The 17,157-nt window shown below is 45.2% G+C and overlaps 1 protein-coding gene across 1 annotated transcript in view; it reads left to right on the forward strand.

Annotated features, from left to right (window-relative positions):
* LOC130513406 (uncharacterized) overlaps positions 1-17,157 on the forward strand; it is a 328,720-nt gene that overhangs the window by 60,171 nt on the left and 251,392 nt on the right. The window contains exon 5 of the mRNA XM_057012116.1: positions 10,490-10,591. Within this exon, the coding sequence (XP_056868096.1) occupies positions 10,490-10,591 (102 nt within the window). The remainder of the gene's footprint in view (positions 1-10,489; positions 10,592-17,157) is intronic.

Here is a 17,157-nt window from a genome sequence, read left to right on the forward strand (position 1 = left end):
GCTGGAGACATTGAGTCAGTAGCTGGTTGAAGCCAGTCAACTCCCGCTCATCTGCTGCATCACTCACTGACCACTGGTGAAGAGCATCTGTGGAAACATCTGCCGTCTACTCCGTCCATAGATGAAAAATTCAGTTTTTAAAAAGCGGTGGTGGACTTTCAGGAGATCAGTCGATGGTCGACAAAGCAAAAGCAGCTTCGCCTTGAAGTTAAATTAGTTCCTGGTATCACACAATGCATCTTTATAAAGTTCTAAATGGCTCCTCGACCACTCTTATAAGCATGAAAACATTCTCTTAATTGTCTCTTCAAATGTCTGTATTATACGTTACTATTTACCGTTACTATTACTATTATACTATTACTGATTAGGTAGTAGTCGTTCTTGTTGCGCATGTGTTTAATGATGTAGTGGCTCCATCCACAGCCGGCTTGATCTCTGCGTACAGCTGATCGCTCGCTCCTCCCTCTTCTTGTGGTTTCACAGCTCCACACAGACACCAAAGCTCAGAACTCAAATGAAGCTACTGATGCTTCTATATCTCATGTGTTTAAATGTTTCTGGAAACGTACTGGCAGCGTGTGTGACTCGTGTCACCAGTCCGTGTCTCCCAGACTGTTTCTCAAACATCAGCTCACTGCGGGACTTCACACTGTCGTACTCCTCAGCCGAGGCAATGTAGCCCACTGAGCTGGATCGCCGCGGTAACGCTCCATCCCAGTACGGCTCTGCCTCAGCAGGGCAGGACATGCGCAAGATGCAGGGTAATCGCTGGAGGAAGAGCTGGCAGAAAAAGAAAACAGGATTTGGAACACTGATACTGATGTGTGTATGTCTGTGGGTTATATTGGAAAAATCACATGTTCATATATCCTCTTTCATATGTTATTAAGTCATATGTTCATATATCCTCTTTCATATGTTATTAAGTCATATGTTCATATATCCTCTTTCATATGTTATTAAGTCATATGTTCATATATCCTCTTTCATATGTTATTAAGTCATATGTTCATATATCCTCTTTCATGTTTTAAGTCATATGTTCATATATCCTCTTTCATATGTTATTAAGTCATGTGTTCATATATCCTCTTTCATATGTTATTAAGTCACATGTTCATATATCCTCTTTCATGTTATTAAGTCATATGTTCATATATCCTCTTTCATATGTTATTAAGTCATGTGTTCATATATCCTCTTTCATATGTTCTTAAGTCATATGTTCATATATCCTCTTTCATATGTTATTAAGTCACATGTTCATATATCCTCTTTCATATGTTAGTAAGTCACATGTTCATATATCCTCTTTCATATGTTTTTAAGTCACATGTTCATATATCCTCTTTCATATGTTATTAAGTCACATGCTCATATATCCTCTTTCATATGTTATTAAGTCACATGTTCATATATCCTCTTTCAAATGTTATTTGTTGTGGTTTGGTTTCTGGTCGGCACTGGGACTTCTCACCTCCTCCCCTACCTGCAGGAACGGCATTCAGGGGGGGCCGATCTCTGAAGAGCGCTGAGCCTCCAGCGCACCTGCAGCTCGTTACGCCTAAATCAGGAAGACAATAGTTAACAGAAAACGAAATAATTGAAATAAAAAGAAAAAGCTTAGAATAAGCAAGGGATTGCGCAGTACAGTCACAGATTCTCAATTCAATTTTTATGCGCTTTTCTGTGAACTTTTATTTTTTTTTAAAATTTAAAACTTTACTGTGTTTCCTAATGTGTTTATCTGCTTTGTGTTATGTGGCTGAGGATCAAAACATTTTTACATGTATTTTTTGGCATAAATTAAATTACATTTGTGTAATGCTAATAGTTTAATATCATACCGTGTAAATATTTTCATGAGGAAGTTTATGTAATGACAGAAACTACATTTTGGGTACAAATAAAGTTGATGAGTCCTTATATTTTCTGTTAAATTTAAATGTATTTGTTATTTGACTCTTTATTTGCATATTTGAATGAAACTTGAACGCAAAGTTGTTTGCTCGTATGTTTACTTCCGGTTACTATCGCTAATTTCCGGTCTCGTGAGCTAACTCTCGCTAGCTTGTCACTGACGGTGGTTGTCAGCGCAGCATCAGCGAGTCTCCAGCCCGGACGCGGCTCCGTCTGTCTCCTACTGACTTGTATCTCTACATTTTGTCGTCGCTGCTGGTTGTCAAACGTTTGCTGGAACTTGTGGCGCTCGGCTGCCGGCGACGGCAACTATATCTGTTTTAAAGAAGCGGAGGAGACCGCGGAGGAGGTTCCGAGGATGAACCCTCAGTGCGCCCGCTGTGGGAAGATCGTCTACCCGACAGAGAAAGTGAGCTGCCTGGACAAGGTGAGCTGGATGACCCGGAGAAGCGTCCTTTTAGTCCGTTTTAGCGAGGATGACAGAAACGGGAACCTTTGGGCAGGTCCTGTGAAGTTGGACACGTCGGTGACTGAGAAGTGGAAGGAAAACGACCCTTAAATGTTGGGGTCCAGGGTTGTGTCTGGTTTGTCCTGCAGGGGGCGTGAGGCGCTCAATTGGCGGCAGCTGGTGCTGAGGCAGGCGCACCTGTGGGCAATTAACACCTGGAGGAGGGAGCGCCTGGCGATCAGGGCCAGAGTGTTGCGGCTTTGTTGCTCTGTCTTCCCGGCACGTTTAAGGTCTTCACGCCGTCTGCTGGACCTGAGAAGTGCAGAACCTGTCTCCCGAGCTCCCTGCAGTCCAGGAGGACTGCTTCTGTCTTCTTTGAGTGTTCCCCTGTCAATAAAACTCATTTGGACCTTTTTACCACTGTGTTCTGGCCTGCTCTCGGGTTCTGTTTAAAACCAAAATCTAACAGTTACTTGATTAACTGATTTTCCCCAACAGGCGGTGTGTGATTAGAAACTCTTTCTGAACTCTGGTGCTCTGAAACATCTCCGCTTCCATTTTCAGCTGTTTTTATTCTCAATAACATCAAATCATCCATCCATCCAAATCGTGGTCCTGTTGGACCACCAAAGGACAAACACTTTCCATTTAGCACAGACAAAAAAACCCAAATCCTGTTTAGCAATAAAGCTGTGGGGAGAGTTTGAGGAGCGTTTTTGAGGAACACGCTGCCATATTGGGTCCAAGCTGCTGGGGTTTTTGTTGTTTCCAGGTGAATCGGTGGGCAGCGGCGTTACCGCCTGTCTCTGCCCCCCCCTCTCTCCCCGTGGTCGTGGTCACGCCGGGCATCTTCACTGGTCCCGTTTTAAACAGGTTCTGTTGGGAACAGGTGTTCTCCAGAACTGTATTCCAGGCTGCTGTGCTGAAGGGCTGTTTTCAGTAGCAATAGAGCCAGAGTGTGCCTGCTCCATATGAACCCCCCCAGGCCGTGCTTTCCTCCTGGCTGAGCCATAATCAGCTCTGGATGGACTGGTTCACGCTTGGACTGAGTCAAGATTTGATAGCTTGACTGATTCTTACAGTTTTTGATCAAACCCCCATCTGCTGATTCCAGGAGATCTTTAAAGGATTTATGAAGCCTGCTCAGCCCCCGGCAGCGCTGATGAAACCATTTCATTCCTTCAAAAAAGCAGAACATGAAGCTCCAGAAAAGGTTTTTGTATCAAGTTTCCAACAGAACGAGGACAAGTGGGTAAAAGCGCCACTTTAAAGCCTCCAGGCCTCAGAAAACATCCACCTTTAGGATGCCTGACTTTAGAGGATCGTCGGTTCGCTCCGAGCACAAGAACAAACATTTTTAACCTCAGTCCAAGAACATCTGGCCTGAAATGATCAAAAACCTTCAGCGTAAAAGATGGTGGAGAGAAAGCTGCTGGGAGGTTCTCAGAAGAGAAGTGGCATTAAAGCCAGCTGCAAGAGTCCAGCCTGCTTCCTGCTCCTCCAAACAGGCGTCTCCACACCAACACTGAGGAACACGGGCTTCTGTTCTTCCTTCTTCTCTTCTGACTATTGTGTGTTTGATGAATGCAGCATCCACTCACTGTTTTAGAAACTAACAGTTATTATATGAATATACAGTGTGCACGTACATGCAAACGTGTGTATAAACACTTAATACACGCGTGTGCGTGTATGTAGACTTTTTAGTACTTTTGGTTCATAGACTTTTTAGTATTTTGCAGATACGTGTCTGTATATAAACCAGATCCTCCTGTAATAAAGAACTAAAGGCTGACTGTTGTCACGTGACCTGTCTCCGTCTGTGTCCGATGATGGAACCTGCCTGGAACATCTGGTCCACAGAAAAAGCAAAACAGCTCACAGAACTGGTCCAATTCAGACCCAAAAATGACAATAAATAATGAAAATGTGTGACGCAGTAGAAAAATGGACGAACTTTCTATTGGTCATTGACAGTTTCAGTCGTCATCAGAATTCATCAAAAATATTTAAACCAACAAACTACACACAGAAAAACAAAGTTTAGAGCTTAAAGGGAGCGACAGGTGAAGATTTAAAGCTCAACGCAGCTGAAGAGGTTCCAAAAAGGAGAAATATCATGTGGTGCTTTACCGCCACCCGGTGGACACGCGTGGAGCTGCAGACAATAGTTAAACGCGCTCCTCCTGGACTCCAGGGCTGCAGAAATATGCTGCTTTTACAAGTCTTTCTAAATCTTTGAGGCATCATAAATCTTATTTATTTAACCAGGTTGAATAATGGTGGAGAATGGTGTCCGAAAAGCGTCTTTATTTTAAAGTGAACAAGAACAGTTCGGTCCGCGTTCACAGAGAGGCGGAGAGACCTCGAGAGAGTCCAAAACAAGTCCGCTCGGAAAACTCTCAAAATAGTCAAGCCACAGAAGTCAGGGTTTGGCGATGAGGACGAAAACACTCCGGCTTGATCTCTGCGTACAGCTGATCGCTCGCTCCTCCCTCTTCTTGTGGTTTCACAGCTCCACACAGACACCAAAGCTCAGAACTCAAATGAAGCTACTGATGCTTCTATATCTCATGTGTTAAATGTTTCTGGAAACGTACTGGCAGCGTGTGTGACTCGTGTCACCAGTCCGTGTCTCCCAGACTGTTTCTCAAACATCAGCTCACTGCGGGACTTCACACTGTCGTACTCCTCAGCCGAGGCAATGTAGCCCACTGAGCTGGATCGCCGCGGTAACGCTCCATCCCAGTACGGCTCTGCCTCAGCAGGGCAGGACATGCGCAAGATGCAGGGTAATCGCTGGAGGAAGAGCTGGCAGAAAAAGAAAACAGATTTAGAACACTGATACTGATGTGTGTATGTCTGTGGGTTATATTGGAAAAATCACATGTTCATATATCCTCTTTCATATGTTATAAGTCATATGTTCATATTCCTTTCATATATCCTCTTTCATATGTTATTAAGTCATATGTTCATTCATATATCCTCTTTCATATGTTATTAAGTCATATGTTCATATATCCTCTTTCATATGTTATTAAGTCATATGTTCATATATCCTCTTTCATGTTATAAGTCATATGTTCATATATCCTCTTTCATATGTTATTAAGTCATGTGTTCATATATCCTCTTTCATATGTTATTAAGTCACATGTTCATATATCCTCTTTCATGTTATTAAGTCATATGTTCATATATCCTCTTTCATATGTTATTAAGTCATGTGTTCATATATCCTCTTTCATATGTTCTTAAGTCATATGTTCATATATCCTCTTTCATATGTTATTAAGTCACATGTTCATATATCCTCTTTCATATGTTAGTAAGTCACATGTTCATATATCCTCTTTCATATGTTTTTAAGTCACATGTTCATATATCCCTCTTTCATATGTTATTAAGTCACATGCTCATATATCCTCTTTCATATGTTATTAAGTCACATGTTCATATATCCTCTTTCAAATGTTATTTGTTGTGGTTCGGTTTCTGGTCGGCACTGGGACTTCTCACCTCCTCCCCTACCTGCAGGAACGGCATTCAGGGGGGGCCGATCTCTGAAGAGCGCTGAGCCTCCAGCGCACCTGCAGCTCGTTACGCCTAAATCAGGAAGACAATAGTTAACAGAAAACGAAATAATTGAAATAAAAAGAAAAAGCTTAGAATAAGCAAGGGATTGCGCAGTACAGTCACAGATTCTCAATTCAATTTTATGCGCTTTTCTGTGAACTTTATTTTTTTTTTAAAATTTAAAACTTACTACTGTGTTTCCTAATGTGTTTATCTGCTTTGTGTTATGTGGCTGAGGATCAAAACATTTTTTACATGTATTTTTTGGCATAACTTAAATTACATTTGTGTAATGCTAATAGTTTAATATCATACCGTGTAAATATTTTCATGAGGAAGTTTATGTATGACAGAACTTACATTTTGGGTACAAATAAAGTTGATGAGTCCTTATATTTCTCTTAAATTTAAATGTATTTGTTATTTGACTCTTTATTTGCATATTTGAATAAAACTTGAACGCAAAGTTGTTTGCTCGTATGTTTACTTCCGGTTACTATCGCTAATTTCTGGTCTCGTGAGCTAACTCTCGCTAGCTTGTCACTGACGGTGGTTGTCAGCGCAGCATCAGCGAGTCTCCAGCCCGGACGCGGCTCCGTCTGTCTCCTACTGACTTGTATCTCTACATTTTGTCGTCGCTGCTGGTTGTCAAACGTTTGCTGGAACTTGTGGCGCTCGGCTGCCGGCGACGGCAACTATATCTGTTTTAAAGAAGCGGAGGAGACCGCGGAGGAGGTTCCGAGGATGAACCCTCAGTGCGCCCGCTGTGGGAAGATCGTCTACCCGACAGAGAAAGTGAGCTGCCTGGACAAGGTGAGCTGGATGACCCGGAGAAGCGTCCTTTTAGTCCGTTTTAGCGAGGATGACAGAAACGGGAACCTTTGGGCAGGTCCTGTGAAGTTGGACACGTCGGTGACTGAGAAGTGGAAGGAAACGACCCTTAAATGTTGGGGTCCAGGGTGTTGCCTGGTTTGTCCTGCAGGGGGCGTGAGGAGCTCAATTGGCGGCAGCTGGTGCTGAGGCAGGCGCACCTGTGGGCAATTAACACCTGGAGGAGGGAGCGCCTGGCGATCAGGGCCAGAGTGTTGCGGCTTTGTTGCTCTGTCTTCCCGGCACGTTTAAGGTCTTCACGCCGTCTGCTGGACCTGAGAAGTGCAGAACCTGTCTCCCGAGCTCCCTGCAGTCCAGGAGGACTGCTTCTGTCTTCTTTGAGTGTTCCCTGTCAATAAAACTCATTTGGACCTTTTTACCACTGTGTTCTGGCCTGCTCTCGGGTTCTGTTAAAAACCAAAATCTAACAGTTACTTTTGATTAACTGATTTTCCCCAACAGAGGTGTTTGATTAGAAACTTTTCTGAACTCTGGTGCTCTGAAACATCTCCGCTTCCATTTTCAGCTGTTTTTATTCTCAATAACATCAAATCATCCATCCATCCAAATCGTGGTCCTGTTGGACCACCAAAGGACAAACACTTTCCATTTAGCACGGACAAAAAAACCCAAATCCTGTTTAGCAATAAAGCTGTGGGGAGAGTTTGAGGAGCGTTTTTGAGGAACACGCTGCCATATTGGGTCCAAGCTGCTGGGTTTTTGTTGTTTCCAGGTGAATCGGTGGGCAGCGGCGTTACCGCCTGTCTCTGCCCCCCCCCTCTCTCCCCGTGGTCGTGGTCACGCCGGCATCTTCACTGGTCCTTTTAAACAGGTTCTGTTGGAACAGGTGTTCTCCAGAACTGTATTTCAGGCTGCTGTGCTGAAGGGCTGTTTTTCAGTAGCAATAGAGCCAGAGTGTGCCTGCTCCATATGAACCCCCCCAGGCCGTGCTTTCCTCCTGGCTGAGCCATAATCAGCTCTGGATGGACTGGTTCACGCTTGGACTGAGTCAAGATTTGATAGCTTGACTGATTCTTACAGTTTTTGATCAAACCCCCATCTGCTGATTCCAGGAGATCTTTAAAGGATTTATGAAGCCTGCTCAGCCCGGCAGCGCTGATGAAACCATTTCATTCCTTCAAAAAAGCAGAACATGAAGCTCCAGAAAAGGTTTTTGTATCAAGTTTCCAACAGAACGAGGACAAGTGGGTAAAAGCGCCACTTAAAGCCTCCAGGCCTCAGAAAACATCCACCTTTAGGATGCCTGACTTTAGAGGATCGTCGGTTCGCTCCGAGCACAAGAACAAACATTTTTAACCTCAGTCCAAGAACATCTGGCCTGAAATGATCAAAAACCTTCAGCAAAAAAGATGGTGGAGAGAAAGCTGCTGGGAGGTTCTCAGAAGAGAAGTGGCATTAAGCCAGCTGCAAGAGTCCAGCCTGCTTCCTGCTCCTCCAAACAGGCGTCTCCACACCAACACTGAGGAACACGGGCTTCTGTTCTTCCTTCTTCTCTTCTGACTATTGTGTGTTTGATGAATGCAGCATCCACTCACTGTTTTAGAAACTAACAGTTATTATATGAATATACAGTGTGCACGTACATGCAAACGTGTGTATAAACACTTAATACACGCGTGTGCGTGTATGTAGACTTTTTAGTACTTTTGGTTCATAGACTTTTTAGTATTTTGCAGATACGTGTCTGTATATAAACCAGATCCTCCTGTAATAAAGAACTAAAGGCTGACTGTTGTCACGTGACCTGTCTCCGTCTGTGTCCGATGATGGAACCTGCCTGGAACATCTGGTCCACAGAAAAAGCAAAACAGCTCACAGAACTGGTCCAATTCAGACCCAAAATGACAATAAATAATGAAAATGTGTGACGCAGTAGAAAAATGGACAAACTTTCTATTGGTCATTGACAGTTTCAGTCGTCATCAGAATTCATCAAAAATATTTAAACCAACAAACTACACACAGAAAAACAAAGTTTAGAGCTTAAAGGGAGCGACAGGTGAAGATTTAAAGCTCAACGCAGCTGAAGAGGTTCCAAAAAGGAGAAATATCATGTGGTGCTTTACCGCCACCCGGTGGACACGCGTGGAGCTGCAGACAATAGTTAAACGCGCTCCTCCTGGACTCCAGGGCTGCAGAAATATGCTGCTTTTACAAGTCTTTCTAAATCTTTGAGGCATCATAAATCTTATTTATTTAACCAGGTTGAATAATGATGGAGAATGGTGTCCGAAAAGCGTCTTTATTTTAAAGTGAACAAGAACAGTTCGGTCGGTCCGCGTTCACAGAGAGGCGGAGAGACCTCGAGAGAGTCCAAAACAAGTCCGCTCGGAAAACTCTCCAAAATAGTCAAGCCACAGAAGTCAGGGTTTGGCGATGAGGACGAAAACACTCCGCCGCTGGCAGACGGGAGTTCTGTCCTTAAATCTAACGGGAGATTGAAGAGAGACCGCAGGTGCGTGTGTCTGCGGGGCCAGCTGTGGCTGATGAGCGGCTCCTCCACGCCCCCTGCAGGTAGACACCAGCAACAACGGTCCCAGAAACTGGGAACCCAACAAACCAGTTTTTCAAAGTATTCCTTTCAGACTAAGCAGGAAGACTGAAGACCGACAAGGTGAGTGTAAACGAAGCATTATTGAAAAGAATTGACAGTTGTGTTTGGAGATAAAATCAAGATTTGAATTAATGAGACTTATTTGAGTTAATGAGTTTTAGCACAAAACATTGTTATATATTATAAATGAATAGGTCTTATTTAACTTTCTTATAGTCTGGCTTTAGTTATAGTTGAATAGTCTTTCTAAGTGAAGTTTAGTTTATTTTTCTTTTTCTGCTCTTTGCTACTGATCCTAAAAGAACTTTAAACCCTCCCAAAATGCTTTAATGGTAGTAATATATACGCCATAAAGCTGTTGATTAGGTTTTAAAAGTGAAAGTATTCTCTTCAGACGAAGCAGGAGGAGCGACATTGTTGTGACAGGTGAAAAGCTCTTAGAGTTATTAGAGTTGTTCAACAGTCCAGGTTACAGCTGGATATTTTGGGATTACCTGTCAAACAACATCTAATCATCTGCAAGTTAGCATCTCTCAGCCGGGCGAATTTAAGACAATAAACTTTCAAAATAACTAAATAAATAAATCCACACAGGATCACAGGACACAACAGGATTTTTGGTTCATGTTGCACGTTTTCAGATTCAAGATTCAAGATTCAAGATAACTTTATTGATCCCTTTAGGGGGTGTCCACCAGGGAAATTAGCAATTTTCTCACAGTGGTTTATTGTTCTATGTTGTGGAACCACTGTGAAAGAAATGCAGGAGTGGGTGTCATTTCTTTCATCTATTTTAAATAGAGAGGTTTGCTCTGGAAAGAACTTTAGAGCACATTCAGTGCTGCAGGATGAGGGGCTGGAAAAGGTGCCAGTTCTTTTCTCACTGCAGGGAACAGTTAAAAAAGCAGCTTAAACTCTGAAAACATGAAAATTATACAGAGACATCATTGATTTATTGATTCAGTTGTTAGCCAGAATGTATTAGAAATGTTCCTGTTTGATAAAAATGCAGTGAATTGGGATTATTGAACTACAACCTCGACAGATTATTTACCTTCATCACAGTCTCATCACTATTTCTGATGTTTCCTCAGGATGGACGAGGACAGAGCAGAGTCCACAGTGCCCAGCTGTGTGTCCCTGAAGAGTGACCGGTCCAAAGATCTAATAGTAACCTTCAGAAGTTCAGACCAAATGTAAGAAAACTAAAGCGTGATGATGTGTTTGTGTGACAGCTGTTAGTCACATTAACAGCAGCAGGTTGTGAGTTTATTATTGGAGATGTTTAACACTTAAACCTCAGACAGTCATATAGTTACAGACTTAATGTGAATATTGTTGATTAGAAACAAGAATCAGGTTTAAAACTGAAAGATGAATTCAGACATAAATGCTGGAACAATATTGAGTCTTGATCAGGTTCTTTCATCCTATAAATCAAAGGACTAATAGAGATGTGTTTCATAGTGAGAGGGGGGAGCACATCCTATCAAACTGGGACCAGTCAGCTCCACCAGGAGAGTCCTCTTGTTCACAATCTGGAAGCAGATCTGGAGATGCTGAAATGAAGCCCAAACAAAGTAAAACTGTTCAATATAAAATTGAACTTGTGATGTCATGAATTTGTAGTTGTCTTGATGATTTATTATAGATGGAAATCATTGGTTTACTTATGTTCAGGAAGTGAACTGCAGGAGGTGATAGAAGGCCATAAGATGAGTCTGAAGAGAAGATGTGAACATGTGACTGAAGGAACTCATGAAGCAGGAAGTGGAACCCTGCTGAACACGATCTACACTGAGCTCTACATCACTGAGGGACAAAGTGAGGAGGTGGACACTCAACATGAGGTGAGACAGCTTGAGATAACCTCCAAGAAGAACATCCAGGACACTCCAATCAAGTGCCAGGACATCTTCAAAGTCTTATCTGAGCAACAGAGACACATCAGAGTGGTTCTGACCAACGGTGTCGCCGGCGTTGGAAAACCTTCTCAGTGCAGAAGTTCAGTCTGGACTGGGCAGAAGGTTTGGAGAACCAAGACATCAGTCTGGTGCTTCCGCTCTCATGCAGGGAGCTGAACTTGATCAGAGATGAGCAGCACAGTCTTCTCTCACTGCTTCATGTTTTCCATCCAACATTACAGAAGATCAGAGCAGAAGATCTGACTGTCTGGAAACTTCTGTTCATCTTTGATGGCCTGGATGAAAGCAGATTTTCACTGGGTTTCAACAAGCATCAGGTCATCTCTGATGTCACACAAGTATCGTCAGTTGGCGTGCTCCTGGTGAACCTCATCCAGGGGAACCTGCTTCCCTCAGCTCTCATCTGGATCACCTCCAGACCTGCAGCAGCCTATCAGATTCCTCCCTCGTGTGTTGACAGGATCACAGAAGTACGAGGCTTCACTGACTCCCAGAAGGAGGAGTACTTCAGGAGGAGGTTCGGTGATGAAGATCTGTCCAAGAGAATCATCTCACACATCAAGGCCTCCAGGAGCCTCCACATCATGTGTCTGATCCCAGTTTTCTGCTGGATCACTGCTATAGTTCTGGAGGACATGATGACCAGAGACCAGAGAGGAGAGATACCCAAAACCCTGACTGACCTCTACTCACACTTCCTGAGGGTTCAGATAAAGAGGAAGAAGCAGAAGTATGGAGGAAAGCAGAGACCAGAGGAACTGATTAAGACTGATAAAAAACTCCTTCTGAAGTTGGGTCGGCTGGCGTTTGAACAACTGGAGAAAGGAAACATCATGTTCTACTCAGAAGACCTGGAGCGATGTGGACTGGACGTCTCCGAGGTGTCGGTGTACTCAGGAGTTTGTACAGAGATCTTCAAAAGAGAGTGTGATCTTCCAGAAATCAGTCTACTGCTTTGTTCATCTGAGCATTCAGGAGTTTCTGGCTGCCGTCTACATGTTCCACCGTTACACCAGGAAAGACACTGTGGTTATGAATCAGTTCCTAAAATATTCGAAACCAAACCGTTTTTCCTGGTTTACATTGTTGTTTGCAAAAAACAATCCAGTCACATCTCTTGATGACTTCCTCAGGAGAACACTAATGAAATCTCTCAAAAGTAAAAATGGCCACCTGGACTTGTTTGTTCGCTTCCTTCATGGTCTCTCTCTGGAGTCCAATCAGAGGATCTTGGGTGGACTGTTGGATCAGTGGAGAACCACCCAGAACCATCCAGAAGGTCCTCAACAACCTGAAGGAGGAGAACAGTGATGAAATCTCCCCAGACAGAAGCATCAACATCTTCCACTGTCTGATGGAGATGAAGGATCAGTCAGTCCATCAGGAGATCCGAGAGTTCCTGAAGTCAAAGAGGAAATCAGAGAGGAGACTGTCAGTGATCCACTGTTCAGCTCTGGCCTACCTGCTGCAGATGTCAGAGGAGGTTCTGGATGAGCTGAACCTGCAGCAGTACAACACCTCAGAGGAGGGACGACGTCGCCTGATTCCAGCTGTGAGGAACTGCAGGAAGGCCGAGTAAGTAAAGATGTTTGGGGCCGGATTCAAGATTTTTGGCATTGTATTCAAACAACAGAAAAACACATTTTAACTAATGACACGTGACTATTTTGCTTCATTTGTTCAATGCAAAAACAGCCGGCCTCGTTGGTTTAAATGGGTGTTTTAGGTCTTTGTGGCGGTTCCGTTTGGAGCCTTTATGTGACCCACAAAGTTGTTTGACCCTTTCGACACCCGTTAGGTGGCAACTTCATCACTAGCAACAAAAGGTGCAGTGAAATGATTTGATTTGAAGGAAAACAGGCAGATATAACAGAAGCTGAGGGCAATCGATGCAACCAGAGACTCTGATGTCATCGATCGGATCGCTGAATTAAGACTTGACGCACGATCGTACAAATTGTATGAAATGCAAAATATCCAAAGAGCCGATAGACAGATAAAAAGATGCACGTTTCTTTAAACCATTTGCTATAATCATTTTAAATATTGAGTAATTATGAGCTGTTCTAAAATAAGACAAATGTTGAGAATAATTCAGTTGCATTTCAGATCTGATGGTCGTTCAAACTGTTGCTCTACGGTGTTGAATTTAGCTTTTCCAGGAAATGAGCTACATTTGTGTTGAGGTAGATTCTCAGATAAGTTGATTAGAAATCCCAAAGTTTGACTCACTATTTTTGTTTCATACACAACAGACTGTCTGCTAGTGTTCTTTCAAAGAGTCATTGGGAAGTTGTGGCCTCAGCAATGACGTCAAACCCTTCTCATCTACGGGAGCTGAGCTTAAGCGAGAACCAAAGCCTGACAGATGCAGTAAAGTTACTGTCTTCTGCAATGATGCATCCAAACTGCAGACTGGAGACGCTCAGGTCAGGAGGCCTCTGTTGGTCTTTTTTTAATTTCTTTACATTTTCTCTGCTGTTCTCCTCTTCTCTTTCATTTTCATATTTAGAAATGTGTTTTTATTTGCCCCATTTCTTGGTTTTCTAGGTTGTCGCTCTGCAGTTTATCAGAGATCAGCTGTGACTCTTTGGCCTCGGCGCTGAGGTCCAATCCCTCCCATCTGAGGGTTCTGGAGCTGAGTCAGAACCAGCTGAAGGATCCAGCAGTGAAGCTGCTCTGTGGTTTTCTCCAGGATCCTCTCTGTGAGCTGGAGACTCTCAGGTATGCAGTAAATTAAATACTGAAATGAAATAGAATTAAAGCTGATCTGGTTTATGGTGGCAGAAAGAACTGCCGGCTTTTCTAAACCAACACTAAATGATGACTGTATGTGCAAGAACTGTAAAATGGCATCTTTTATCTGTCATTCAGATTAAACCACTGCAGTTTATCAGAGATCAGCTGTAACTCTCTGGCCTGGGCGCTGAGGTCCAATCCCTCCCATCTGAGGGTTCTGGACCTGAATTACAACCAGCTGAAGGATCCAGCAGTGAATCTGTTCTGTGGTTTTCTCCAGGATCCTCTCTGTAAGCTGGAGACTCTCAGGTCAGTCACCCTCCATTCAGTTCTGGAATTAAGATCATGTGAAAGTGCCAAATATAAATTTTTTTTTTTTTTTGTCAGGTTGTCACAATGCAGTTTATCAGAGATCAGCTGTGACTCTCTGGCCTCGGCGCTGAGGTCCAATCCCTCCCATCTGAAGGTTCTGGACCTGAGTCAGAACCAGCTGCAGGATCCAGGAGTGAAGGTGCTCTGTGGTTTTCTCCAGGATCCTCTCTGTGAGCTGGAGACTCTCAGGTCAGTCAGAGATGATCCAGTACTTGCCCAGGTGTAACTAGTTAGACAATAAATGTTTACATGTTTGATCTTTGTTATAAACGTAGTGTTACAGTTCTCAGAAAAAAAGACCACACAGGACAGATTTGCAGTATTAAATTGGTTGAGGACATCTGTCCCATGTGAGGATGGTCATCAATGACTAGAAAGGAAGTATCAGTTGTAGATTTGTCTTGTTTTATTTTAGGCTGGCCACAAAACCGCCCAAACATCCATCCATCCACCGCTTATCCGGGTCGGGTCGCGGGGGCAGCAGCCTAAGGAGAGAAGCCCAGACTTCCTTCTCCCCAGCTACTTCCTCTAGCTCCTCCGGAGGGATCCCCAGGCGTTCCCAGACCAGTCGAGAGACATAGTCTCTCCAACGTGTCCTGGGTCTCCCCGGGGGTCTCCTACCGGAGGGACATGCCCTGAACGCCTCACCAGGGAGGCGTCCAGGTGGCATCCTAACTAGATGCCCAAGCCACCTCATCTGGCTCCTCTCAACGCGGAGGAGCAGCGACTCTACTCCGAGCTCCTCCCGGATGGCAGAGCTTCTCACCCTATCTCTAAGGGACAGCCCAGCCAGCCTACGGAGGAAGCTCATTTCAGCCGCTTGTACCCGTGATCTTGTTCTTTCGGTCATTACCCAAAGCTCATGACCATAGGTGAGCGTAGGAACGAAGATCAACCGGTAAATTGAGAGCTTCGCCTTTCGGCTCAGCTCTCTCTTCACCACTACGGACCGGTGCAGAGTCCGCATTACTGCAGACGCCGCACCGATCCGCCTGTCGATCTCCCGCTCCATTCTTCCCTCACTCGTGAACAAGACCCCGAGGTACTTGAACTCCTCCACTTGGGGCAGGATCTCCTCCTTGACCCGGAGAAGGCACTCCACCTTTTTGAGAACCATGGCCTCGGATTTGGAGGTGCTGATTTTCATCCCAGTCGCTTCACATGCGGCGGCGAACCGATCCAGTTTTAGTTGGAGGTCACAGGCCGATGACGCCAACAGGACCACATCATCCGCAAAAAGCAGAGACCCGATCCTGAGGTCACCAAACCGGATCCCCTCAACACCAGGACTGCATCTAGAAATTCTGTCCATAAAAATTATGAACAGAATCGGTGACAAAGGGCAGCCCTGGCGGAGGCCAACCCTCACCGGAAACGAGTTCGACTTACTGCAGCAATTCGGACCAAACTCTGGCACCGATCGTACAGGGAGCGGACGGCCCGTATAAGCGGGCCCGACACCCCATACTCTCGGAGAACCCCCCACAGGACCCCCCGAGGGACACGGTCGAATGCCTTCTCCAAGTCCACAAAACACATGTTGGCTGGTTGGGCAAACTCCCATGCACCCTCGAAGACCCTGCTGAGGGTGTAGAGCTGGTCCACTGTTCCACGCCCAGGACGAAAACCACATTGCTCCTCCTGAATCCGAGGTTCGACTATCCGGCGGACCCTCCTCTCCAGTACCCCTGAATAGACCTTACCAGGGAGGCTGTGTGTGATCCCCCTATAGTTGGAACACACCCTCCGGCCCCCCTTCTTAAAAAGAGGGACTACCACCCCGGTCTGCCAATCCAGCGGCACTGCCCCCGATGTCCACGCGATGTTGCAGAGTCGAGTCAACCACGACAGCCCTACAACATCCAGAGCCTTAAGGAACTCCGGGCGGATCTCATCCACCCCCGGGGCCCTGCCACCGAGGAGTTTTTTGACTACCTCGGCAACTTCAGCCCCGGAGATATGAGAGCCCATCTCCAGGTCCCCAGGCCCTACTTCCTCACTGGAAGGCGTGTTGGTGGGATTGAGGAGGTCCTCGAAGTATTCCTTCCACTGATCCACAACATCCTGAGTTGAAGTCAGCAGCACACCATCACCACTATACACAGTGTTGACAGTGCACTGCTTCCCCTTCCTCAGACGCCGGATGGTGGTCCAGAACCTTTTCGAGGCCGTCCGAAAGTCGTTCTTCATGGCCTCACCGAACTCTTCCCATGCCCGGGTCTTTGCCTCGGCAACAGCCGTAGCTGCACTCCGCTTGGCACGCCAGTACCCATCTGCTTCCTCAGGAGTCCCACAGTCCAGTAAGGCCCGATACGACTCCTTCTTCAGCTTGACGGCATCCACCAGCGGGTTCGGGCATTGCCACCACGACAGGCACCAACCACCTTGCAGCCACAGCACCGGTCAGCCGCTTCAACAATGGAGGCAAGGAACATGGTCCACTCGGACTCAATGTCCCCCGCCTCCCCAGGACATGGTCAAAGCTCTCCTGGAGGCGTGAGTTGAAGCTCCTTCTGACGGGAGACTCTGCCAGGCGTTCCCAGCAGACCCTCACAACACATTTGGGCCTGCCAGGTCTGTCCGGCAACCTTCTCCACCATCGGAGCCAACTCACCACCAGGTGGTGATCAGTTGACAGCTCCGCCCCTCTCTTCACCCGAGTGTCCAGAACATGCGGCCGCAAATCCGATGAAACAACCACAAAGTCGATCATCGATCTGCGGCCT

The sequence above is a fragment of the Takifugu flavidus genome, chromosome 17 (genome assembly GCF_003711565.1).
Source record: "Takifugu flavidus isolate HTHZ2018 chromosome 17, ASM371156v2, whole genome shotgun sequence".
Taxonomy (NCBI): Eukaryota; Metazoa; Chordata; class Actinopteri; order Tetraodontiformes; family Tetraodontidae; genus Takifugu; species Takifugu flavidus.